This window comes from Synchytrium microbalum, assembly GCF_006535985.1.
Source record: "Synchytrium microbalum strain JEL517 chromosome Unknown SmJEL517_scf0050, whole genome shotgun sequence".
Lineage (NCBI taxonomy): Eukaryota > Fungi > Chytridiomycota > Chytridiomycetes > Synchytriales > Synchytriaceae > Synchytrium > Synchytrium microbalum.
In genome coordinates, this window is record NW_022158399.1 from 180 (window position 1) to 24,274 (window position 24,095).

Consider the following 24,095-nt stretch of genomic DNA (forward strand, 5'->3'; position numbering starts at 1 on the left):
GCTGACGCAAACGTAATTCCAGTAACATATTGGGGTAATTAGCGACTTTAGTGGTGATTAAGTGTTTTAATAATAGCATATTTGCGGGACTATAATCCCAATAAAATGCATGAGCCAAAGAAATACTTGTCATCAGTCACCAATTCATACCGAGTTTGAAGCTTTGAGAACTGTACCGTTTGATGCGGAGTAGTTTAACTTTGTACAGCATAATAATTTAGCTCCTGACCGATTGGTATTGGTCATATGCCTATCAAGGACGTAGCTTTGCCAAGCTTTGTCAGTGGTTTGCTCAACATCTGTAGTGACGTAAGGTGCTTTGTTCTTCAACCATGCACAGCTTTCGAACAAAAGCATGTTGTGAGAAGGGATATGTGTGTGTGTACTTTATTGCGTACTTTATATTTTCAACAAATGAGAAGTGTCGTCTAGGCTGTAGTGTATTTGGGTTTCAGGAGCTTGGCGATTGTTGTTAGTTGGATGTTCGATGTGCCCTGCAAAAAAATTCCTTAAGATGCTTGAATATGGGAAATCAAACGTATCAACAACACCATACCTCGTAGATAGCACCAATCTTGCAATCCCTGTAAAACTTCTCACTTGGCATATCCCTAGTGAATCCAATACCACCAGTCCATTCTAATGCCTTACTGGCAGCCTTTTCGGCGATTTGAGATGCATAGAGTTTGGCCATGGCAGCTTCCATTACGAAAGGTTTGCCTTCTTCTTTTAATCGGGCTGCATTATATGTCAGGAGACGGGCAGCTTCGATTTCCACTGCAACTTGTGCGTATTGATGTTGCATTCCCTATTGTGCGAGAGGAATGAGTATGATTCAACAATGTTTTTTGTTCTTCCCAAGTTCGTATTTTTGCTTACTTGGTAGTCACCAATAGCTTGACCAAATTGTTTTCGTTGGAAGGTGTATGGCATTGCAGCATCAAAAGCACCTTGTGCCAAACCCAACATTTGAGCAGCAATACCGATACGTCCTTCATTCAAAATTTCGATGGCGTACTTGTATCCTTTACCGATTTCACCCAATACGTTCGCAGCGGGTACTTTCATTTCATCAAAGTTCAATACGCAGGTGGATGATGCTCGAATGCCCAACTATATCAGAGTGCAAACATTTGATCGCTGCACATAATCTCATGACCGGATCACTGTTTCATGAACAACAAGTGTACCTTGGATTCCTTTTTAGCAATCTGTACACCCATCTCCTTCTCAACAATGAAACAAGTGATTCCCTTGTAGCCCTTGGAAGGGTCAACATTGGCAAACACGAGGAATATCTCGGCTTCACCAGAGTTGGTAATCCACCTAAGCAAAGTCCATGAAGACTTGTCAGTTACAGGAAGACAAGGTCATGATATGACAACACGTATCGCTTTTTCTGCAATCTGCTGCGTCTACATTTTTGAACCACTGATTGTGTAATAATCTCCATGTTTGGTAGCCTTGGTGGCCAAAGCGAAAGCATCTGATCCTGATCCAGCTTCCGATAAGCAAAAGCATCCAACCTATATGGAAAAGTTGTGTCAGAAGAGAGATGAGGCAAAAAAAGATGTCGTGGTACCTTGTCGGTTGCAAGTGCTGTCAGGTACTTTTGCTTTTGAGCCTCAGTGCCGTATTTACGGAACAAGGTGTTGACCAATGTGTTTTGGACATCGCAGACAACTGAGATGGAAGGGTCGATTTTGGCCAATTCTGTAGCAGAAGTAGACGTGAGCAATAAAACGACAAACATATTACATCAAATGCTTTCTAGTACCTTCGACGACGACGATGGCGGCAGTGAATGAAGTGTTTGATCCACTGTATTCAGCTTCAGTCTCGATACCCATCAGCTAAGAAATAATGGTTTCCTTTTAAGCTATCAAGTGTTGAACGAGCACAGGGTATACAACATGGGAAGTAGCGAAACACGTACACCATTGTCAAATAGCCCCTTCAAGACTATTGGATCTAATTTCTCCTTTTCGTCCATTTCCTTGACTTTGGGGCCAATGACTTCTCGAGCGAATTTGGCGACTGTGGGTGTAATTGTGAAGCTGTTAAGCTGAACGACGCACTTGTATCTTGGTACGAGCAGCGAAACTAATAGCATGGATCGTACCAGTTTCACGCAACATGTTTTCTTCTTCCGTGAAGACATTCAAAGAATTGAGGCCAGATTCGGCGGCAGATGCTTGCATTCTGGGAGTAGTTGACGAGACATATCTATAATAAACAATGTATTGAATGATGAATTGAATGTTAGAACGTGGAATTTGAATGAAGTCACGTCCACAGCCTGCTTGAAAAGGTGAAAAGAAAACAGGTGGACAATTTACCGTGCTAATGCAGCCTGTTGAGCGACTGAGGCACGGGTGGCAGCTCGTAGGCCTGTTCGCAATAACGTGGCCATGGCTAATTGCTCTAAGCGATCGGAATGTGGGTTCTTACTTGGTTGCTGTTGTCGTGTTGAAAATTTGGAGTGAGCAACAAGCACGAGGCAACGTGAAAAATTGCATCGCTTCTTTCATATGGACACGGAAGCAGTCTCATATCGCATATTAACGTGTAATTTGTACTTTGAGCGTGTCCTCCTTGCCTTGGCTGTTCTCAATAAACCGGCATGCTACCTGCAATAAAAAATATGGCAAGCCGTAGTACTCACTGGCTTCGGTTTTGTCGCGTCAAGGCTATAATAACTCGCGTCCTGGAATAGCCTTGATTATGTTTGCATTCCGTAAATCATGGAATTGCGGACTCGATGTGCATCTGCTGCTGGTACAGGACTGACTCACATAGCAAGAAATATCTGCCATGTCGGGTTATAAAGAATGTGCGTTATCTTCAAATAAAGACTGTTCCTTGCCACAATCTTACTTGCCTTCTCTACCAATATACTGGTGCGAACTTAATGAGCGAACAAAACCAATCAATGAAAATACTGACTACACCTCAGAAACATATCTCCTTTCCGGAGCTGCTCTCCTTTCTTCGGCACTGCCAAATATACTCGACATCTCTCAATTTCGTCCGCTGTTGCCAGCAATACAAATCACCCCATCATCTCATCAATTTCACTGCCTGGAAAAGAGCTACAACCAACTATTCAAGGCAGAACTTTGTAGAGAATTCGCAAAACTCAGGACGCCAAGGAAATGTCTGCCAGCAGCTCGTCGTCCGACAATTATGGCCTCCTGTCTTTATCGCCTGAACCGGCAGCAAACCCATTGACGCAGATCATGCAAAACCGAGCTTCCCCTGCCTATTCGGTCGCTTCTAACCAGATGTCAATCAATATAAATTATCAACCGCAGCCATTGGTTACTATTCACAAGAACTGGATGCCTTCCATACAAAACTCGTTGATACCTCTGGTGTTCGAATATGACCAGGAACATCAACAGATATTGAACAAAGCAGATAATCAGATTGAGAAAGCATCGAATCCAAGTCACTCGGATGACGTGAATGTATATCTGGTTGCTGCAAGGGATGTTTTGACCAAGGTACAGGGTGTCTCATACTGGATCACCTGTGGCGTACTGATTTTCTCGTTACCTCAATTAGCAAATTGAGTACTATGAAAGGTCTTTAAACGTATTGGCTCCCACTTCTTCCAATGGTGTTCGTCCACACGTTGTTCAGCCTCAACACCAAGAGCACGACGATGACGACGAAGACGACAGCGAGGCTATATCTGTCATGAAGCGTGGCCCCAAGAAAGCTAAACCTCCGCAACAAAGCAATGCGCGTGGTATCTCTCGTACTCCTCGTGCTCACAACAGGTACCACCTTATCGAGTATAGCCTAATCTCGCACTTGATACTAGCTGCTTCTCTCCATCTTTTAGCACTCGTCATGATTCTGAACAAGTGCAAATCTTGCTGGATTCATACAATCACAAGCAATATTTGACTCCAACTGGTATGTACTGCATCTACACAAGCAAACAAACAAACGACCGTCAGCTTTCTCTCTGATGTAGCCCCAACAACAATACTGACAGTCCGACTGTTTTTAGAACGTGTCCGTCTCTCATCTGAAACAGGCTTGACCCAAAAGCAAGTCGTAGCTTGGTTCACAAATAAACGATCTCGAGACCCATCACGTTCCCAAGGAGAAACAGTCCAAGATCGCTACTCTGGTGCTGTGCCATCTTCTAAACGTGCTTCTCGTCGACGTGTATCACTGGCTGAAGAAGATGGGCTCTCTGAGGATGAAGAGACTGCTGAAGAAGACTCGAGCAACTAGCTGTGTGAGAATTTTACTAAGAAGAAGTGTTCTGGTTGTATCTGTAGTGTGCTGGGTGCATAATGCTGCGTGAATCTGTACGTAATCGTGCGTCTTTGATTGTGATCATTTGCGGTAGTAAAGAGCCTCGTTCCAATAAATCCCGGTGCGCCTCGACCCAAATACAGTTAAATCACGAAATAGAGTTATGTCTGCAACGTGACAGTTCGTTCTGCTCTTTACTCAAAGGCGTCCAAGCTAGGAAGTTTCAACAAATTCGTCAGACAGGGACTTGAGCCGAGTAAGAGCAGTTCCTCTTAAAGCTGAGCTTTAAATAAAGCTGAGCTTTAAATGTCGTTATAGCAGACACTGTAGCCAGTAAAGGGTCGCTTTCATCAGGCGTTGGAATTGGGCGCTTGTCAAGAACCTGATCGCAACGTTTGGTACAAAGATAGCTCAGTCAAGCTAGCCATGGCCACATATAAAGTAGAGATAGAACACAACAAGGTTAGGAAGGAAATACGTGGGGAATTTGTTATTGGTCGAGGTAACTTTAGAAATGTGTTCAACTCTGATGTGGTTGACAAAGACGCAAGGTATCATCCAGATCTGCTTCTTTTTAGCAAGGAACGAGAGCAATATGTCAGTTTACTCACGACTTCTCCATCTCTTTTGATGTAGAATCAGCAAAGAGCACATTCGTTTTAGAGTCGATGCTGCTGCTCGTCGAACAACCATGAAGGCAGTAAGTGCTGCTGCAAGTTTCTGCCGAACTATTGCTGGAAAACGCTCCAGTTCAAGATTTATCAGTCAACGAACGCTTCAAGCCAAACTGTATTACCTGACACGCTTCAATATGTCTAGATTGGCAAAAATTCTCCTGTCGTGAATGCAATTGTCATTAATATCAACCAGACTGTTGATCTCAAGGATGCAGATATGGTCGTCCTCGCCCAACTTGAAGATCCAAAGTATAAGCCGGCTCATATCAGAGTCCATATCACAGAGTCGACTTGTAATACATCATCAGCAGCTGGACTGAATCTTGGAGGTAATGCAACTACAGTCGCAAAAGATTCAACTACGAAAGCTGTATCTAGTAAAGCTACGAACGGTAAAGCTGCATCTGGTAAAATCAGTACAGATACCTCCAGGAAAGACATACCCAGTACAGCTTCCTCGTTTCGTAGTAAACCAGTAGTTAACGAACCCCCACCTCGACAGCCAACACCGCCACCACCGCCGGAAGTAAATGTGAACGCAAGTACAACTCAAAGACCATCATTTGCTGTCGAATACAACTCAGACAGTGATGATTCCGAAAACAAGATGGAACTAAAAGGATCGGATGAGTCAACAGCAGGAACAGATGATGAGAGGCAGGAACAAGACGAGAAGGAAGATGCTGAATCCGATGATGCTGCTGATAATAGCAGCAACGCAGATGAGGAATGGTTAAAAACACCACCATCACCTGATCTTGGAGCTGATATTCTTCGAGAAATATATGGTGATGACGTAGTGTCTGTCGATGATGAAAGTGATTCCGGTTCCGATAAACCAAAGATTAAAAACGCTACAGCTAAACGGAAGAAACGAGGTGCTGATGGTACCGAGACGTCATTGAAACGAGTCAAACGTGAACCAGTTGTCAAGAAAGAAGCAGGCTCGAAGCCCAACAAACGTGTTACGCCGTATGGTGTCTTCTCAAAAGGACAACGTAAAACTGTGAAGAAGGAGCATCCAGATTGGAGTGCTAAGGAAATAACGACACGCCTCAAGTACATGATGACCCGTTTGAGTCCCAAAGAACAGCAGGTCAGTCAATCAAGCAAAAAGTGCAGGCGCTGCCTCGGGAAATACACTATTGTCGTTTACTGACATGACCATACTTGCCATTCAATAGCGACTCCAAGAAAAAGCAGATCGATATAATTCTGGTCAACAGGAGGAAGATGATGAAGATTCGGAATCAGGCGAGGAGACTGATAAGGAGAAGAAAGTCATAAAGAAGGAACCAGAGTCTTCTTTTCCTTCTAGTTGTGGCAACAATCATAATAATAATGGAAACGCTTTTAGTACTGCACCCACCCAAACACAAACGACTCACAAACGTCTCCTCATAAGTGATGACCCAGATAATGACGACGACGACGATACTCCCATGCAGTCACCATCACGATCATCACCATTAGCCAAATCACCAGTCCGTGATAGGAAACGTAGTATTACTATAGAAGACGAGAATGATGATGATTTCGAAGACTCGGATATCAATCGACGTGTGTTTGCCAGTTTTGAAGCAAACAAGAAAATGCTCGTCAAGAAGAAGGAGAAGAGAGTAGCAGCACCGGCACCAAAAATACCGCCAAAGGCTCCACCAAAGGCCAAGAAACGTGTAATGCTAGATTCAGATGACGAGGAGGATGATAATGATGGAGACGTAGAAGAACCATAACCAGATGAGCATCCACGTCTTGTGATTGCACCTCCCGCTGTGGAATATGTGCGTACAGATAACAGGTTTAAGCCAGTTGATAAACATCAATTTGACGACGATGACGACATTGTAGGGGACCAACAAATCAGCACTGTAGTACATATTTGTAGATCACTGCACATATATTTTTATATAGCATTTGGCACATACATAAGACTCCTCTGATACCCACATCTGTCCTTCACCCAGCGTTACTTGTTGAAGAGTGTTTACTACCACGCATTGTTTCTTCGCGCTCTTTTCAGCAATTGTTTAGACAACCAGTCAAGACCTTCGCTCAGACCCTCACCAGTTGTGGCGACGAGGCTTTGAGCATACCAATCACGTCCAGAATGCTATAGCAAAAAATCCGCACCTCAGTCGATGAATGTTTCCTTGATGGATGTCAACAACAATACCAACATTATGATCATCTACCAAACGTACCCTGTTAAGACCCAACTCATCTGCAACCTTCAATGCAGGAGCAGCAAACGGTAAATCCTGCTTGTTTACATACAGCAACACGGGAATGTCACCCAGCACTTCATCACTCAGGAGACGTTGTAGCTCGTCACGGGCTTCCGAGATGCGGTGAGGGTCTCGGTCGTTAGAGTCTACCAAGAAGATCAACTGTGGAGAGGGAGAGACAGTGTGTGAGAGGCGAGGGGTAATATGGGCTTTGCAAAGAAGCTTTTTTTTTGCAATACAAGACATACAGCTTCAGAGTTCTGGAAATAGTGTGCCCATAATGGACGTATTCGTTCTTGGCCTCCTACCTTTAAAAACAGGAGCGCCGTTGAGTGTTGAGAACACAAATCAAACAGGACGCAAAACGTTCTTGAACTTACATCCCAAACAGTAAGACTCAAGCTCTTGTATACGACAGTCTCGACGTTGAATCCAACTGTAGGAATGGTGGTGACGACCTAGAAGTGATAACCAAAAGCATTGGCAAAAAAAACAAGGAGTCTTGACAACCTACTCACTTCACCCAGCTTCAACTTGTACAGAACCGTCGTCTTTCCAGCACCGTCCAATCCGACCATGAGGATTCGGCATTGGCGTAAAGACGTGAAGCGTCCGATAAGCGAGGAGATCCAGACACCCATTTTCTTGTGAAATTATTTAGGGAGCGTAAAGTGAATACTCGTTGGTGTTGATCATTCGAAAAGGGGCTTGCTGTGTGTGGTGGAACTGCGGAGTTGTGTGTTGGAAGTGAGGTCAATCATTCGGGATCTTGATTTAGGAGGCGGTTTTCCAACTTGAGCTCGTGACTAAGCAAGTCACTTCCATCCCATACTGGGTATTTTGCAATAGCTACCATAATCAAATGTTGAAAGAGTTTGGCGGTGTCTGTTGCGTTTGCGGCAGCCAAATAAATCACACCAGCAAATCAAGAATGTAGTCGCAACCACACACACTCCTACATTCAAACATAGTAATTTAATTTTAATACTTGAACTTTTGCTTACATTTGCAAACTACTGTATCATCCTCCTCTCTGCATCATACGTATACCTCTTAAACCTCAACACCAACTTGTACCCTTCACTACCACCACTAGCAACATCATCCAACGATTTACTACTACCACTACTAGCAGCAGTAGAAACCTTCTTCTTCGAGGTAAACGCCTTCACAACATCGTCTCCAATACCAGACGGAAAGTAGCATTTAACCTTCCCACTTTGTCCAAACGTTGATTCGATTCTTCCTGCACTTTCCATACCAGGTTGTCCGTCTTTACTTGGATGTATCAGGTGAATGGCCATGTTAACGAAAGGCTCCATAGATGTTTCCTTTTTGAAGAGGCCTTTTGCGATGAGGGTTTTGTCATCGGTGATCTGATTGGTAGAGTTACAATTTTAGAGAGCAAAGAGGACATCTTCAGACCGAACGCATACCCGATCAATAAATCCAGTCCTCTCCTTCATCTTATATATCTTGAGACCAGGCAACACCGTCTCTTTATACTTGACGTCTGTGATGATTTGCAAAATGTGGCCGTGAAATGCTATTCTACAGGTATTGGCATCTAAGACAAATGCAAACGTTACTATAACATCTTTCGAAGACATTGGGGATGAGACTCACGAATATCAGTATCTAATCTACTAGCAATGTACAATGATTTAGTCGGACAGGTAACAGGTGTTTCAAATTCTAGAAGAGCCCAGAATTGTCTTTGCGGTGGATTGTCTGGTAGTTCAGCTTCATGAAGGTATTCTCGAGAAAAGTCAAATTCTATTATTCAAAAAGAACAGATTTTTGCATCGTTAGGGTTTGTCATCGTCAAGGCGGACTAAACAACGTTTACCTGGTAGATGCGCCCGTCCAGATCGAGACAATGGCTTATCAAGTGACTCGGATGAGAAGAACTTGGCTGTTGCCATTACAGTTTCATGGCCAACTGTAACTACATTTGTAGAAACAAAGTTTTAACACCAATAACAAAAGAGAAGCAGCCCATAACGAAATACCATGCATCAGAGTTTTGGACTGACAAGCTCCTTTAAAGAACCTCACGCGCTCCACATAAATTAGAGCAGCGACAGCAGTCTTGACAAATCCAGGCGTGGATAGTACTCCACGTTCCATCAAATCGGCATCCATTTGAGCAACACATATTCCAACACGATCACCTTGAATAGCTTTTGTAACAGGTTTACGAAACATTTGCATGGATTTGACCTTTTTCGATATTTTAAGAGATGGGATTTCGACCGTCTGTTGTGGATTTCGAGCGCAAAAGAAAAGTCGGAATGTAGGGTCCAAAGACGCTCAGCGTTGTAAGTACTTACGTCACCAACTTTTACAGTCCCTTGCAACACTGTACCCGTCACGACAGTGCCTTGACCCTTGACAAGAAAGCAATGGTCTACTGAAAAGACGAGCTCTCCGGTCTCTTCTCGTGGCGGGACATCCACCATAAGAGATTTCAGCGCTTCAACAAGCGTATCCAGTCCAATAGTTTCAGCGACTTTGCCAGGAGTATGCAAATCTGTAGCATTAACAGAGGCTGCTACGGGTATGATTTGTGCATCTGGAAATGACGTTGTTAATAATGTCTTTTTGATTCTTGTTGTCATCTAGAGCAAAAAAAAACGATCCCAGTAAATTCTGGTTGATGTGATGATTTAGACCACTGTCTATCATACTTTGAGTATCCTTGAATCTCGTTCTTCAGGAGGAAACAAGTCAATCTTGTTCAATGCCACTACCATCTTTTGAGTGGTGATTTCTCCAATAACCAGACACTATGAAAATGAAAAGATTGTATGTGTTCAGCGAATAAAAATATGACGTCCCATCACGTATGCCGCCACCTCGGCAGTTTGCGTCTGGAATCCTCTAACAGCATCCACCACCAGTATCATATAGTCAATGATTTGAGCACCTAATGTTGTATCAACACCTTTGTCAAACTCGATCACAGTTCTTTTCAGCGATGGTCCGTGAACTTACCACCAATAACGGTTCGTACTAGCGATGCATGGCCCGGACAGTCGACTAGCGTGACTTGTATGATATCATATGGTAATCCTATCGTGTTGTTGGAACTTTCAACCAAACAGCTTCGTATCGACTCAATCGAGTGTTCGTTGTTTTACCCTTCCAAGTACCGGGCGGCTGCAATGAAAATGTTGAAAATCCCAAATCGAGCGTGATTCCTCGTTGTTTTGATTGTGGATGTTTACTACAAACACCAGATGTTACCTTCAAATTAATGTCGTGAATTGTCACAAACAATAAGTACTGAAACTTTACTCGAAAGCGGCAGTGGAAGCTTGTGAGCTTAGAGCTTTAGCTAGGCTCGTCTTGCCTGAATCAACATGTCCCAAAATTCCAACATTGACGTTAAACACTCGCAGTTTCTTAGTTTCTGAAGCTGTAGTAGCCGGTCGAGAGCTTAGATCCTTGTTCGATGCATTTAAGTCCGAAATAGATGATGAAGCTGCCTCTTCTGCTATGTCATTTGCCATGAAAAGTGTTGCCGAATGGCGAATTGAGCAATTTCCCAAACGCAGGCGAACGTATACTAGTAAACCCTTGATGCGCACTAATTCGCATCGATTTTTCTGATATATCCCTACGTGTTTTAGTATAAGACGCACTGTTTCAGAAGTTACCTTTGATCGAAAGGGACGAGCAAAAGCAAAGTAGTTGAATTGACAGACGATAAAGGTGGGACATTTGGCATGTATTGGAGCAAGAGCACGTCCTTTTTGCATTCGTTTTGGTGCCTAGACGGAAAACCGGAAGCACTTTGTGCGTGGGCGTTGTGCACGCTGAATCACTTGCTCCAACTCAACACACTAAAGTTCCTCCAAAAGCTCCACCCACAACAGGAAGAACCATACAACGCTAATTCAATCTATCCAATTCCTCAGCAGCACGCCATGTCCACTACCTCCTCTTCTGACCACAACGGCCTTCTCTCAATGTCACCTGAACCAAACGTTTTGACGCAGAGCATGCAACAACGAGCTTCACCGGCCTTTTCGCTAGATTCATCATCAAACCCGTTATTAATAAACGTAAATTATCAGCCACTACCATTAGTTACCATCCACAAAAGCTGGGTGCCATCGATTCAAGGATCATTGATTCCTCTAATGTTCCAATACGATCACGACCACCAACATATACTGGCTGAAGCTGATGGCCAGATTAAGAAACTGTCGACGTCGGCTCAGCCTGATGAAGTGAATGTATATCTGGTCGCTGCGAGGGATGTTTTGACTAAGGTGTGGTATGTTAGTCACGCAACTGCAGTGGCATCAGATTTTGACCTGTTTCATTTGCCATTTAGCAAATCGAGTACTATGAGAGGGCCCTGAATGTATTGGCTCCCACGTCTTCCGGAGCTTCTCGTCAACCTGTCGGTCAGACTCAACAACAGGAATACGACGATGAGGACGAAGAGGAAGACAAGGAAGCTATACATGTTATAAAACAACGTGGTCCAGCTCCAAAGAAAGCTAAAGCTCTGCAACAAAACACTGGTCGTGGTGTCTCGCGTACTCCTCGTCCTCGTCCTCATAACAGGTAGGAACTTTAAAACCAAGGTTTGCCTAATCACCAGCTGGGAACTGACTTCTGTCTCCATTTTCTAGTACTCGTCATAATTCTGATCAAGTACAAATCCTGCTTGATTCATACAATCGCAAAGAGTACTTGACTCCAACTGGTCAGTCTCGTCCTCAACTGTGTCTTTTGGTATAAACCCAACATTGACAACCAGAATACTCACAATCCATTCTTGGTCATAGAACGTGTTCGTCTTGCGAACGAAACTGGCTTGACTCAAAAGCAAGTCGTTGCTTGGTTCACCAACAAACGTTCTCGAGACCCTCAGAGGCAACAAGGAAAAACAGTGCAAGATCGATACTCTTCTGCTTTGCCCTCTTCCAAACGTACGAAACGTAGTTCTCGTCGTAAATCACTTGAAGAAGAAGAAGGGTTGTCTGAGGATGAGTACTTGGGTAATGAATAAGATAGAAACTAGTTGCTGGGACATTAGTAAGACGTCATGGTAGAGAGTGCTTCTTTGATTATATCGTAGTTTGCTGGGAGCATGGTGCATGGCTTGAATTTTATATACTTGGTTGGTCTTGTGATGCTTCTTCTTGTACATGAATATATATAAGCCATCATTCAAGTTAACACTGGTTCCCTCTTCTTGCATGCTTGGATGTCACTTTCTCGGCCTTGATTGTCATGAGCAGCTTGAATGAAACATCTGTATAACCCATCCGTCGAAGTTGTGTTGTTACATATCAAAGTTCCGTTTATATTTTGTAGTTGAGAGAGAGATAGATTACACACATTAATATCCATATTGAGTTTAAATTCAGCAACACGTGGCCCGGAAGGCTACAGTTTGGCCTTTACGTCCTCACCATCAGACGAATTGATCTCTGAAGATCCAGACATCATATTCACTTGTTCGTTGTCACTACTCTTGTTAGAAGCTTGTTGACTCTGTCCATGTGACTCTTGACTGGTCGATTCTTGAGTTGCGGACTGTCGTTGCTCTATAGTTGCATCATCATCTTCAACAGGAGAGTCCGATGCCTTGAGTGTGGACGGGGCTACGCCGAAATCTTCGGGAACATCACATCCATATTCAACACATATAGCTCTGATGAGTGCTGCATGATGGATTGCGTGGTGTTGAACCTAAGGGGCCAAGATAACGGTTGGTTTTCGAGGACTGCATCAAACCTCTACGGCGTGGTACTTACAAACCATAGCTCTCTGGCGTACGTCGAGGTCATTGGCACATCGTCACGACTAGGATCCACAGTACACATCAGAGATACGGGCTTGTCCGGATTAGTTATGCTTCGAGATGCAACGTCAATAATACGAAGCAGGTTGGTTATTGCGATGCATGCTACAGCACGATCACTCTCAATCGGGACCTAAACCAGGTAATCAAGATTAACCGAACGTGGAGGACTTGCAGATGAAATCCAAAACCTTACATTTCGTTCGCGAATGTCATAGTTAACGACTCTCGCATCCGTATCGTCAGAATCGGTATCCCTATGGATCAGTGCAAGTCCCTCAAATAGGATACGAATATGATCGAGTGCATGTCTGACGTGCTTTCCAATCTAACGGTTAACAGTGTGGTGTGGGTTTGATGAAACTGACACTGAGGCGAAACATGACGGGCAAGATGCTTACGGTAGATCCGGGCACGACTTTACTTTCCCTTCTAATGATGGGAGAGATGAGGATCAGCAGGTTTCCAGGGCATTCAGATGTGGTTTGTCCGGAATCTTACGTGAAAGTAGCATCAGACGGCAATGACTCGATGAGGCCAAGAAACTGGTGCAAAATACCACGAGCGGCGGCATGGAGAATCGTCATTTGGATTGCTCGATCCATTTTTAATGATAATGAAACTAAGGGTGTGAGTGATTTGAGTTGGCTTTTCATTGGCAAAAAACAAGTCGATCATGATATGGAAGAGTCAAAGAATTGGAAGTGAATGTATACTTGCCTGTCCGTAAGATGCGATATGCGAGTTTTCGTTTCCTCCGCTGCACTCTTCGCTTCGACTGTTCCCAACTCGTGATTTTGTATGAAAAGATCAATTCTGCTTGCATTGGGAGCCCGGACACTCCAACGTAGTGTAGCAACAGCATTCATTTCATTTTATACATGATTAAACTTATTAAACATCTAAATTCACTAACGAAACACGTCGCAAACCTTCACAATTGACGCACTCAAATCCACAATCAGTTTATTAGCAGCGCCACTAGAACCTCGTGTCAAAGAGGTGGTTACATACAATACTCTGGCATTCTAATTCTTGGAACACGTTCGATTGTCTTTATCCGGTCGGTGCAAGTCTATCTTCTTGATTTCCTGATTTGAAACTCAAAACGCTGAATTTTGGACTAGGGAAGAAACCATGGCCGGCCTTGTATTCGTATCCACCGCCAACAGCGTGATGTGTACTGTCATATCATTCTTTGGAATCTTCTTTTTGGTACGTTATCGACACCACTATCGACTAGGGATTTGGTATTGTTGCAATGTGAACCGTTCAGGTTGAGAACAACCATTCAGGAGGAGAGAAAGCACAATAATATGAAATTTGCGCTTTATTATGCGGAAATTATCCAGTCATCGCGTCCAACTATCGCTGGTTGTTTGCTGCAAACATCAAATTCAAAACATCACAACTGATTCACGTTTTATTGCATCTCTTAGCTTGTACTTGGAACTCTCTTCTCCAATAGTGACCCAATACTGACTGGTGGTCATGGAGCTCCAAAAGATCCTCAAGCATTGGGCGGCGCGTGTTTTGGAGCTGCTGGCATTTTCGCTGTTCTTTTTCTGTTTTGCTATTGTCAAGTAAACCCTCGACCTGCATCAATTTGCGCATATTTCTTCTTCATTAATACTTTCCTTCATTCTTAAACTCATTTAGGCATACCTGGCTCAACGGCAGGAAAGAGCTGAACGCGCTTATGGTGCGCTATAATCTAGATTACTGGTCTCACAACTATCAAAACAGCATCACCTGCCCCGAAAGTCTGTCTTGATTTGCATCTTGTATATAGTTTGGATAGTCTCAACAAACGATTGGAGGGTTAGAATTATTTTACATCAAGAAACCTTTTGAACTGAATTGCATGCGAATGTTGTTTTTGCAGAGTGTATTAAGATGGAGCTCACTACAGCTTGCTGCATTGGAGAACATGAATCTTGTGGACTGGGAAGGTATCAATTGCAAACGAAAATCGGTATGAATTGTCGATGAACAGTGGAGTTCACCTTAGTGAAAGGAACAACGTGGCCCAGCCGTTTCAAATTTGGATTGATCGTCTTGCACCACTGCAAGTAAAATCGTTTCAAAACACTTGTATTCGTTATCTCAAGCTCGTCTGTAGGAGTTGGCACTGGTACTTGGGTACGGGCTCGCTTGAGTCTCGTTCGTTCTGCTATTGGAGCTGGTACATCCTCATCATCGGGTTCTTCCACCTGAGCCTTGTTCCTTTTCATCTTCGTCATATTTAAGCAAAGTGAGAGTGAAGAAAACACCCAAGGAGATAAAATAGAGAGACTGTCGATTTCAGCTTACATATCAAAACTGCATATTAATTTCCCAATATCGAAAGCAAAGCACGTCCAGGTCTAACACCTCTCCTCTTCCTCTCTGCCGACTAACGGTAGAACAAGGTCATTGTCAACACACAACCATCCCATGAATTTCAACGTCCAAACTACTCTTCCTCTCATCCAAGTCCAATACCGAATTCACCGACACAGCAGCTTCACAATTCCAATCTAAAATCACGTACAGGTGTGTTTTGCCATCATGAAAGCGTGGAATTGAAACAAATCCACATTGATCTACAAGATCTGATGTGTCATTTACTATCAAACAGGTATGGCGACAATGCCAAAGTCATTTCTACGAGTTTTATTCAGATCTAGATAAAGATCTAGACTTGTAGAATAGTGAAATGTCAGCGACCGTCAATGTTCAAAGTTACAAGAATTTTGAAGCTCGGTCTTAAAAGACAACAGGAGCAGCACCTACCAAGAAGGTAGCTTAAACGGAACCATATCTGCATTATTTAGCGCAAGTTGAAGTCGCTATGCAGCTATTCTCTCTGTGTGTCAGGCCTCTAGTCGTCTTCGCGAACTGACAAAAGGACATACTCAAAGCACTACATGTATAATAACCCTCCCGAAAAGTAACGCAACAACCTTGGACAAAGACGGCAGAAAAAGTCATATGTGGTGCGTATGGCCTGTGATTATTATATTCTTCAACCAAGTTAAAGGGCGGCAACAATGCATCGGCCTGATCCAAATCCTACTTGGCAAGATTCAACGACGACGTGCTCACAGTCGCCCCCAAGTCCTTCTTGACCATCTTGCTCATCCATGTGATGCGTTGACAGATCTCGTCTAAAAAAAGTTTGGGTTGGCAAAAATAGAACACTAGACCCTTTGCGCAATTCGTTCCGCCGATAAAGTAAACAACTTCCTTCTCGGCACTTACAAGCTTCATTGGCACTCAAAGCTTCCAAATCATATGACTTGTAATCTCGATCCACTCGCTGCACTAATAGCTTGAAGTTGGCTGAATTCGATTTGCTCTTGCATGACACCACAGTAGATATATGATGAGAATTCTAGAAAGGCGGAAGAGATGAGTATACGAATAGACTTTGAGTGGCAGATGAGGATTTTATCACAAGGAAGGCTTACCGTTTTGGCAGATTCGAACAAGGTTCTATTCTCGGGAGCCAACACGTGAATGTATTCTCCATCTATGGTTAAGGTTCGTTCCTGCCGTCCCATGAAATGCTTGTGCATGACCGTGTATTGCTAGAGCGAAGAAGGGGGTTAGTCAAACCCATTAGGACGTCTGCAAAAGCTTGGAGCATACCTTATACATGGACGTGTACTCGTCCGATATCATGAATTGAGGTTGATTGTCTCCCGTATTGACTTCATCAGGAGGTCTTAAAAAGATATCACCAGCTAAAGGACAGCGACAATAAAAGATCAGTAAATCACGGCAGTACGACTGCAACTCACAACAGGAAAACATATCTCTTCGTGTGCTTACCTCCACCGCGATCCCTCTTCAATATACAAAATTCGGTCGTTTTCAAATCTGTCAAAGTCTTGTCTAATGGGACATCCGTCTTGGTATCCACCATCTTCAGCACATAGTCCTTGGGTTCATATTTCCTCTTTTTACACACTTGCTCAAAGACTTCCGACAAGACTGTTGTACCAGGTAACTGCAGTGTGGTTGTTTGCTTGACTTCGATAGTCGAATACAGATGCACTCGGATATACAGGATTTGAGATGCTGATGAAGCCGATGTTGCAGACGTCGGTGTTGATTGTGCAGTACTACTTATGGAAGCTGATTTGATGGCAGCTACTCGACGTGTCCTTTCAGCAGCCACTACTCGACGTTTGGCAAATGCGTGAGATCGTTGATTTAAGCACACAAAACCACAAGGAGCGCAACCATGATAACAGCTTACCTTGTTCGGCTGATGCTTCACACAAGGCGAACTGATCAAATGCAAACTTGTGTATCTTCCTCGACCTTTCCAGTGCTACAGAGAAACAGACGGGTTAGAGGATCTTGACTGCAATATCTGTCCACAGTATCCTGTGATTACCTGGAAAGTCGTCATCAATACTGCCATCATCTTCCACAATCCTCAAACACCACATTATAACATCACACCCCTTTTCGGGTAGCGGAGGTGTTATGCTCTGATTGATGTACTCGTAGAGGATGTATCCAATAACGTCTTCTACCGTAGCATCTCTTTTCACTTTAATCATGAGTGGACGAGGATGATGTTCTCGAAAGGGTATGTAAATCTTGATTCTCACTGAATCCGGATCAGCTTTTCCAGACTATCATTCAAGGAAGAAGAAAAGAGTGAGCTTGCTTTCCGAAAAAGCAAAAGAAAATGTGTATCGCTTTTCGATCGAATATTCAAAACGGCTGTCAAATGTCCACAGGATACTCACAAAGCAAGAGTACTCATCAGCAAACGGATTATTGGTATTCGCCCTTTCATTAATCAGAGCAGTTAATGCTGATACTGGTCGTGTACCCAAATGCCTCAACGAGTCTAGTAACTGTGAAGCAGATCCTCGCATACTCGTAACAATACTGGCAGGTTTGCCAGACTCTGACCTTGGAAGGGTAGGATGACTACTAGTAGTTGCAGCAGTATTTTCAGCTGCCAATCGAGACTCCGATCTCGTCAATAGTTCTCGTTTAGCAAACAAGTTGGTTTGGAATAATTTAGATGCTGAAGAATACTGCGATGACGATTTGGAAGGATGACGTGAGACGGTCGGACTAGGGTGCTGTTGTGATGATCTAGATACATTTGATGCTCGGGCTGCATCTGCCTGCTGTTGTTGTAGCGGTTGCTGTGACGGTCGTCGTGATTGCTGTTGTTGTATTACTGGCGCTGTGGGGACTACTGTATTCAGAGCTTGGGCAACAGACTGTGTAGTCAGAGTGTCTGTCGATTCAGTGACTCCTCCTGTATCAGGCACCGGTGTTGATTCTATAGAGTCACCTTCTACTTTTATGACAGATTCCGGTTCAGGAAGACCACTACTGGTCTCATTGCCTCCTAAATCTCTCATACTCAAATTCAATACTTCAGGAGCTACATCATCATGATCATTCAAGTATTCATCAGATACGTCCGAGTCTTTACTTATTGAATATGCCATTTCACGTGGTCCACTAGCAGCTATACTCTGTCGAGCAGAAGCACCAGTAGCCGATATTGTGGGCTGTTGAGAATCACTAGGTTTATCATCTTCTACATCTGCTGAATGGTCTGATTTATCATCTATAGCATCAGCAGGTGGTTTCAAGAAGACTTCGTTGTCGTCATCGTCGTCGTCCTCGACTTCCTCCACTACTAACGGTGGCTCTCCATTTTCTCCAGGTTGTCGTTCTTGTATACTGGTTTGTTGTGCTATACTACTAGACTCTGATTCTCGTCGTCGTCTCTCGTCGACTGTTACAAGCGGTATGGTATTCTCCTTTGTTTCTGTTTCGGGTGCCACTTCTGGAGCAGCAGCAGCAATCTCCATAGTGAGTGCTTCTACTTTACATTCTTCGGCAGCCAACTGTTCCTTCAATGCTTGTAGTTGGACTTGTCTTCGAATTTCAGCTTGTGCTAGAGCAGCTTCTACATTTCTAGGGCCAGGATCAGCCGAGTTTCCTACAGCAGATTCAGGTCTATTTGTATCTGGAGTCTTTGCAGACTCTGGTGACTTTATTCCTTTGGCCGATTGTGGAGACATGATTCCTCTAGTGGTAATATTCGATGCACGTTTTGCAGCTATTGTGTCGGTGGTGCTCATGACACTCTTTCTAGCGTCGTTGGTAGACTCTTTGATATTTAGACCCGACTGGCGTAGTCCTCGTGGTGAGTTTGACTTTCTTGTTATGCCGGTACGAACCCGTATCCTTCCCGGGCCAGCAGCAGCATTAATAGTAGCGGGTTGTTGGAGTAGATTTTCTTCGATGAATTTACTCCTGTATTCCATGTTGTTGTTTGGTTGTTCAGCTAGAATGTAATCATTATCAGATTCAGTGGGCAGTGTAATGACTCGTTCTGTGAGTGGGTCTGGCACGGAGAGGAGCGTGGTTCGCATCCGATATATCAAATACTCGGCATCGGTAATAAGTGACATTGTTTGTTGGTTGTGGTTGTTTGGCCTTGGAAATGAGGTTCCTAGATTGCAAAAGTAACTGGTCAGTTAATAACCAGTTCGCACATGGCTCGATGAAGGCACTCGTACTTGTGTTATATAGATTTAATCCCGACGCTGATCAACCCAAACTTGTTCCTTCAATGAGTGTCTCACCAGAGACAAACTGTCTGGAAGTTGGGAATGCTTTGAGAAATAAAGTCAAACCATCGCCGAGAAGCGAAGGAGTTACAAGTCGAATATTGTTTCAAGTACTTAGGTCACGTAATTTGATCTCCTTTCCTACACGTGTCACGATTCTTTCCTCTAACTGTCGGCAGCAGGTTTCGTTCATTGAAAAGTACGAGATCTAGGCGGTGCCAGTCAACGTGAAAACCCATTTACGCGTTCCAGAAGCTATAAAAATCATTTTGTCGATTTCTTTTCATAGTACCGTCATGTCTCATCATCATGTCAACTCACAATTCCACAGAAAGACGTGGAGAATGGCGTCTTTTGAGGCAGAGTTCGAAATTGGCCTTCGAACGCTGAGAGATGCGTATCAGAAACATGTAAGAAGTTATATTTCAGCAATTTTCTAGACATGCAGCAACTACTATCCTACTGAAAAACACTTTCATACTAGTTTGCCACAAAGGAAACAGAGATTTCACAGCTCCGTGCGGAGACCACAAGAAAGGACAATGATCTAAAAGGTAGAAGAAAATACAACTGATCCGACCGGAGATCTACGTGTTCCTTTGCGAGATCAAACTGCTCCTCACAACATTCAACATTAAAATCAACATGCTTCGTCATATCTAGATCTGCATTTGAGAGTCTCTCAGCTGGAAGCACAACTTGCCAGAAGTGACAAACGTATAGCTGAAATGTCACGGGCAGTAACAAAGCTCGCAAACTTCAAACAGAGTGTTTTGGAATCCATTGCTGATGAGGACTTTGATGTACGTACTGGGTCATATCTGTAAATCGTAAACATCTCTGAGACTGTCTCGCAAAATAGGAGGTCCGAGCAAAGTCTCGAACGAATGGATTTGACATGGACTCGCTACACGGTTCTCCTATTACAACACATAGTATGCTCTCTCCTCAATTGTAACAGCATCACCGCATGAACTCACACGCCTGATTCTCCAGTGCAACCTCCATCTCTCCCACCATCACGCTTGTCTCTTGGAGTACAACAACAACCACAGCAGAAACCAGGGATTTTGTCTCCCGAACCACACACGTTCTCAAACAATAATAGCAGTATCGGTGGCCCAACAACAAACACATCTTCAGCACTACCACCAAGATCTATGGCTAATGGCTTGTCACCGAAAGCTTCTTCTCGAGTATCTATGGGTCTTGATGCTACAGAAACATCTGCTACTGCTGTAACTACCTCTGCTAACGGTGCTGGTGCTGTGGACGGAAGAGAGTTCTTTAAGAAGGCGAGGGGTATTCTATCATATGATGAGGTGAGCTCATGATAAGTGTTGTGATGAACCTGTCGTGAGTGAGTTAACCAAACCCCTTTCTTCCCATAGTTCACGTCACTTCTATGGAATGTTCGTCAATACAATAATCGAGAGCAGTCGAGACATCGCACATTGGAGAATCTAAATGAGCTGTTAGGAGGTGATGTGGGCGAAAAAGGTCATGACCGTCAACAATTATATGAGCAGTTTGAAAAGCTTCTCAGCCATTGATCATTGAGGCGTGGAGTATATATAGAATGTTTGTAGGCCTGAGCTGTGTTGGAAGTTGTAAATAACAAATCAAGTTTTGGGTTTGACAACAAGTAATCCGATGAGGAAACGCGTAGATATTTGAGTTATGTGAGTTTACTGGGTCCTCTGAGTTATGTGAGTTTACTGGGTCCTCTGAGTGCTGCGGTGTGATTCTTTGTTGGTTCACATCATCATCCGCAACTTGCACAATTAGTTTCAACAAGCATCTCAGAAGATGAGGCCAGATGCACATCAGCAACAAGCGTCTAGACGCTGGAACAAGGCGCATCCTGAAGGGAGAGGCGGGTCAACTACCGGACGCGGTGGAAGAGGGAGAGGAGCTCCAAAATCAAGAGCTTCTTCATCAAATGTTGCGCCCAACACTACAAACTCAGAAGAGATTGACCATCAAGAAGATGGCGATGATGTAGATCTTGATAATGAAGAAGGCCTTGGTATGTTATCCTCGTTTCCTGATTACATTGTTGGTGTTTTGGAGCGACATGAAAACCTCAAACTTTTTACACTACCGCTTTCGCTAACCTCTTGTATCAGGCCAAAAATCATTCTCGAGGAGGAAGATTGAAAGCAACGAGTATCGTTTTGTGGAGGTTGTTGAAGTTGATAGTGAGTTTGCTGACTGGAATGCACCAATTTCATGACATTACCACATTAACTTACAATCCTTTTTCGCTCTAGTTGATGGTCGCCCAGTTCCAGTAGAGCCGGATCTAGAGGAAGAGGCTTCCAAAAAGGTGATGGCTGAAGTCCGAGAATCGCTAAAGACAAAGGATAATTTTCAAGAATTGAAGTTGAACGAGGATGTTGATATAGGGAAGCTGGCAAATAGTTTAAAGCAGGCAGCTCCCGTTAAGAAGAAGCTGGACCTGTCGAAATTCGCAAAGGCACCTGCTTCATGAATGCGTGCAACACGAAGGAACAGCATCTCACTTGTAAACTCTATTATTTTATGTTGAGTATAAATTATGTTTGGTCTCTATATATAAACATGTTAACACATGCAAGGAAAAATACTAGTAGATACAATCACTTGTCGTCATGTTGTCTCGAATTCCTCCGTGCGATTTCTTTCAGCACATAGTAACCCTCCACTTCATCCTCCACCTCAATCTCGTCCGCGTCTTCTTCATCATCCTGCACACGTTTGTAAAAGTCCTGCTCTTCATCACCATTCCTGCTTGTACTAGTAGCAGCTGATATCCGTAAGACATTATATCCCAAGATTCCAACAAGACTAATAACCAGCCCGACAACATTCATTGGAGTGAAGGTATCTCCAAACACGGCAGTTGATATGGATATCGTGATGATTTCTTTGACGATACCAGCTACTGAGAATGTCAGGACTGATGTGGTTGTGATGAGCAGGTATTCTACCATTGTCAGTGCAAATGCTATGAACCCTCCGCCTGTTATTATCCCAAGAGTCGTTAAGGCTGATGAAGCAGTGCTAAAGAATGGAGAGGCGAAGACAACTCCAAATCCTTCGATTATTGCACAGGCTGTAAGGAGACTAAGAGCCATGACTGGCGCTAATATGACTGTAGTTGCCAAAGGGTTATTCCTATTTTCAAAATGGTCAGCTTTTAATCCTGCAGTAGCTAATGTTGAATGATAGTCATGGCGTTTATTACATTCCCATATCTACTCTAGACAAGAGTATTTGAGTCAATGCCCATCTGAATCCAGATGCGATAGTAGCTGATTGAACTTCAGCAAATCCAATCCAATTGAATGATGTTGTTCCTGAACCATCAGAAACCATTAACGCTACTCCAATTACAATGACCAGCACAGACAAGATCAGATTCGTGGATGGTCGCTCAAGACCAAAGAGGATGGCAAACATCAATACAAACACTGGCGCAGATGATTTCACCATGGTGTAGAAAGAAACACTTATTTGCTAAAGCGCAAGAGAAAACCCGTTTCAGGGAGGCTCTACGATACACAACATTGTTGTGTTTGTTTCCAAAACGAGACACACACCGTAAGGCTTGTAGCAGATAATCCGATATCGATACCAGTAGCCATGCCACATGGAATCACACGAGTAAAGAACAACCATATTGAAGGTGCATGCTTTGGTCGGTAGTTTGACAAACAGCACCCTAACACAAGCCAACTCAGCACAGTTTGTACAATCATGTGCCATCCAGTCTAGACAGAGACATGATCAGATCAACGTGATTTTGGTCGAGAGCGTTAGCGAAGCGTTCACCACGAATAGAGGGTACCCAAATCCGTGGTACTAACGGTCGAAGAAAAGACATTCATCAGTATCAATATCGCACTTAATTACAAAACAATGGTCTTACATTAGGAGACAGCAACCACTTATTATACATGGACAGAAAGATTGATGTCGTGTACCAGCCGCAGATACTACCAATGTAAGGGCGTAAAGCTAAGGCTTCAGCTCATCATACTAACAGAAAGCTCAAGCTTACTAGAGAGTGACGAGAATGGCCTTCCTCTCCCAACCATCCTCCCATTTCGTTGGTAAATTGTAAGTTTTGTTTTTCACGTTATAATCAGATTCTTCTTCGTCTGGCTCGTTGACCATGGTCGACGATAAGGTTGAGATATAGTTTACTAGCTTGCTGTGGGCATCTTGGTTGGCTTTCCCTGTGGGAATGATGTTTGAAACTTTGCAAAATGTAAGTATGGAGAGCGAGAAGGGGTTCCCGAACTATAGACGTGCAATATATATATATATATTACGGGGCTAATCACGTCCATTTCTGGATTAGAAGCTCCTGAATGCAAATGCTTCTCATCAAAGGAGTGTCATTGTTGTCGCAACCTCCAAATCGACGAAGATGACTTATTATCGGATGCACCAGCCCAAGTAATTCATTCTAGAGCTGATGAAATGACGGATCGGA

The 24,095-nt window shown here is 43.5% G+C and overlaps 10 protein-coding genes across 10 annotated transcripts; 4 read left to right on the forward strand and 6 right to left on the reverse strand.

The window, feature by feature from the left end:
* Positions 1–541: 541 nt before the first annotated feature.
* SmJEL517_g05443 (uncharacterized protein) lies at positions 542–2,413 on the reverse strand (the record flags this gene model as incomplete). The annotated part of the gene is made up of 9 exons (XM_031171369.1): positions 542–808; positions 880–1,113; positions 1,191–1,326; positions 1,420–1,526; positions 1,583–1,713; positions 1,778–1,853; positions 1,937–2,037; positions 2,123–2,226; positions 2,340–2,413. 9 exons carry the CDS (start codon positions 2,411–2,413, stop codon positions 542–544), a joined length of 1,230 nt encoding a protein of 409 aa, XP_031022640.1.
* A 742-nt stretch (positions 2,414–3,155) lies between these two features.
* On the forward strand, positions 3,156–4,251 carry SmJEL517_g05444 (uncharacterized protein; the record flags this gene model as incomplete). The annotated part of the gene is made up of 4 exons (XM_031171370.1): positions 3,156–3,506; positions 3,568–3,785; positions 3,851–3,924; positions 4,022–4,251. 4 exons carry the CDS (start codon positions 3,156–3,158, stop codon positions 4,249–4,251), a joined length of 873 nt encoding a protein of 290 aa, XP_031022641.1.
* A 2,835-nt stretch (positions 4,252–7,086) lies between these two features.
* Positions 7,087–7,758, reverse strand: SmJEL517_g05445 (uncharacterized protein; the record flags this gene model as incomplete). The annotated part of the gene is made up of 5 exons (XM_031171371.1): positions 7,087–7,104; positions 7,157–7,342; positions 7,429–7,488; positions 7,561–7,638; positions 7,699–7,758. The coding sequence occupies 5 exons, from the start codon at positions 7,756–7,758 to the stop codon at positions 7,087–7,089; spliced, it is 402 nt and encodes a 133-aa protein (XP_031022642.1).
* A 435-nt stretch (positions 7,759–8,193) lies between these two features.
* SmJEL517_g05446 (uncharacterized protein) lies at positions 8,194–10,695 on the reverse strand (the record flags this gene model as incomplete). The annotated part of the gene is made up of 11 exons (XM_031171372.1): positions 8,194–8,556; positions 8,617–8,747; positions 8,807–8,956; positions 9,030–9,128; positions 9,193–9,439; positions 9,514–9,801; positions 9,871–9,969; positions 10,039–10,109; positions 10,178–10,255; positions 10,324–10,409; positions 10,481–10,695. 11 exons carry the CDS (start codon positions 10,693–10,695, stop codon positions 8,194–8,196), a joined length of 1,827 nt encoding a protein of 608 aa, XP_031022643.1.
* A 417-nt stretch (positions 10,696–11,112) lies between these two features.
* On the forward strand, positions 11,113–12,209 carry SmJEL517_g05447 (uncharacterized protein; the record flags this gene model as incomplete). Its single annotated transcript, XM_031171373.1, has 4 exons — positions 11,113–11,460; positions 11,526–11,761; positions 11,830–11,903; positions 11,986–12,209. The coding sequence occupies 4 exons, from the start codon at positions 11,113–11,115 to the stop codon at positions 12,207–12,209; spliced, it is 882 nt and encodes a 293-aa protein (XP_031022644.1).
* A 380-nt stretch (positions 12,210–12,589) lies between these two features.
* SmJEL517_g05448 (uncharacterized protein) lies at positions 12,590–13,612 on the reverse strand (the record flags this gene model as incomplete). The annotated part of the gene is made up of 5 exons (XM_031171374.1): positions 12,590–12,895; positions 12,961–13,140; positions 13,204–13,335; positions 13,409–13,439; positions 13,509–13,612. 5 exons carry the CDS (start codon positions 13,610–13,612, stop codon positions 12,590–12,592), a joined length of 753 nt encoding a protein of 250 aa, XP_031022645.1.
* A 532-nt stretch (positions 13,613–14,144) lies between these two features.
* SmJEL517_g05449 (uncharacterized protein) lies at positions 14,145–14,720 on the forward strand (the record flags this gene model as incomplete). Its single annotated transcript, XM_031171375.1, has 3 exons — positions 14,145–14,222; positions 14,447–14,590; positions 14,667–14,720. The coding sequence occupies 3 exons, from the start codon at positions 14,145–14,147 to the stop codon at positions 14,718–14,720; spliced, it is 276 nt and encodes a 91-aa protein (XP_031022646.1).
* A 1,341-nt stretch (positions 14,721–16,061) lies between these two features.
* SmJEL517_g05450 (uncharacterized protein) lies at positions 16,062–19,453 on the reverse strand (the record flags this gene model as incomplete). Its single annotated transcript, XM_031171376.1, has 8 exons — positions 16,062–16,156; positions 16,251–16,383; positions 16,460–16,579; positions 16,641–16,735; positions 16,824–17,171; positions 17,254–17,328; positions 17,395–17,638; positions 17,756–19,453. 8 exons carry the CDS (start codon positions 19,451–19,453, stop codon positions 16,062–16,064), a joined length of 2,808 nt encoding a protein of 935 aa, XP_031022624.1.
* A 1,968-nt stretch (positions 19,454–21,421) lies between these two features.
* Positions 21,422–22,106, forward strand: SmJEL517_g05451 (uncharacterized protein; the record flags this gene model as incomplete). Its single annotated transcript, XM_031171377.1, has 3 exons — positions 21,422–21,641; positions 21,742–21,813; positions 21,886–22,106. 3 exons carry the CDS (start codon positions 21,422–21,424, stop codon positions 22,104–22,106), a joined length of 513 nt encoding a protein of 170 aa, XP_031022623.1.
* Positions 22,107–22,233: 127 nt separating this feature from the next.
* Positions 22,234–23,773, reverse strand: SmJEL517_g05452 (uncharacterized protein; the record flags this gene model as incomplete). Its single annotated transcript, XM_031171378.1, has 6 exons — positions 22,234–22,771; positions 22,842–23,113; positions 23,197–23,367; positions 23,429–23,458; positions 23,526–23,592; positions 23,658–23,773. 6 exons carry the CDS (start codon positions 23,771–23,773, stop codon positions 22,234–22,236), a joined length of 1,194 nt encoding a protein of 397 aa, XP_031022622.1.
* Between the last annotated feature and the right edge of the window lie 322 nt (positions 23,774–24,095).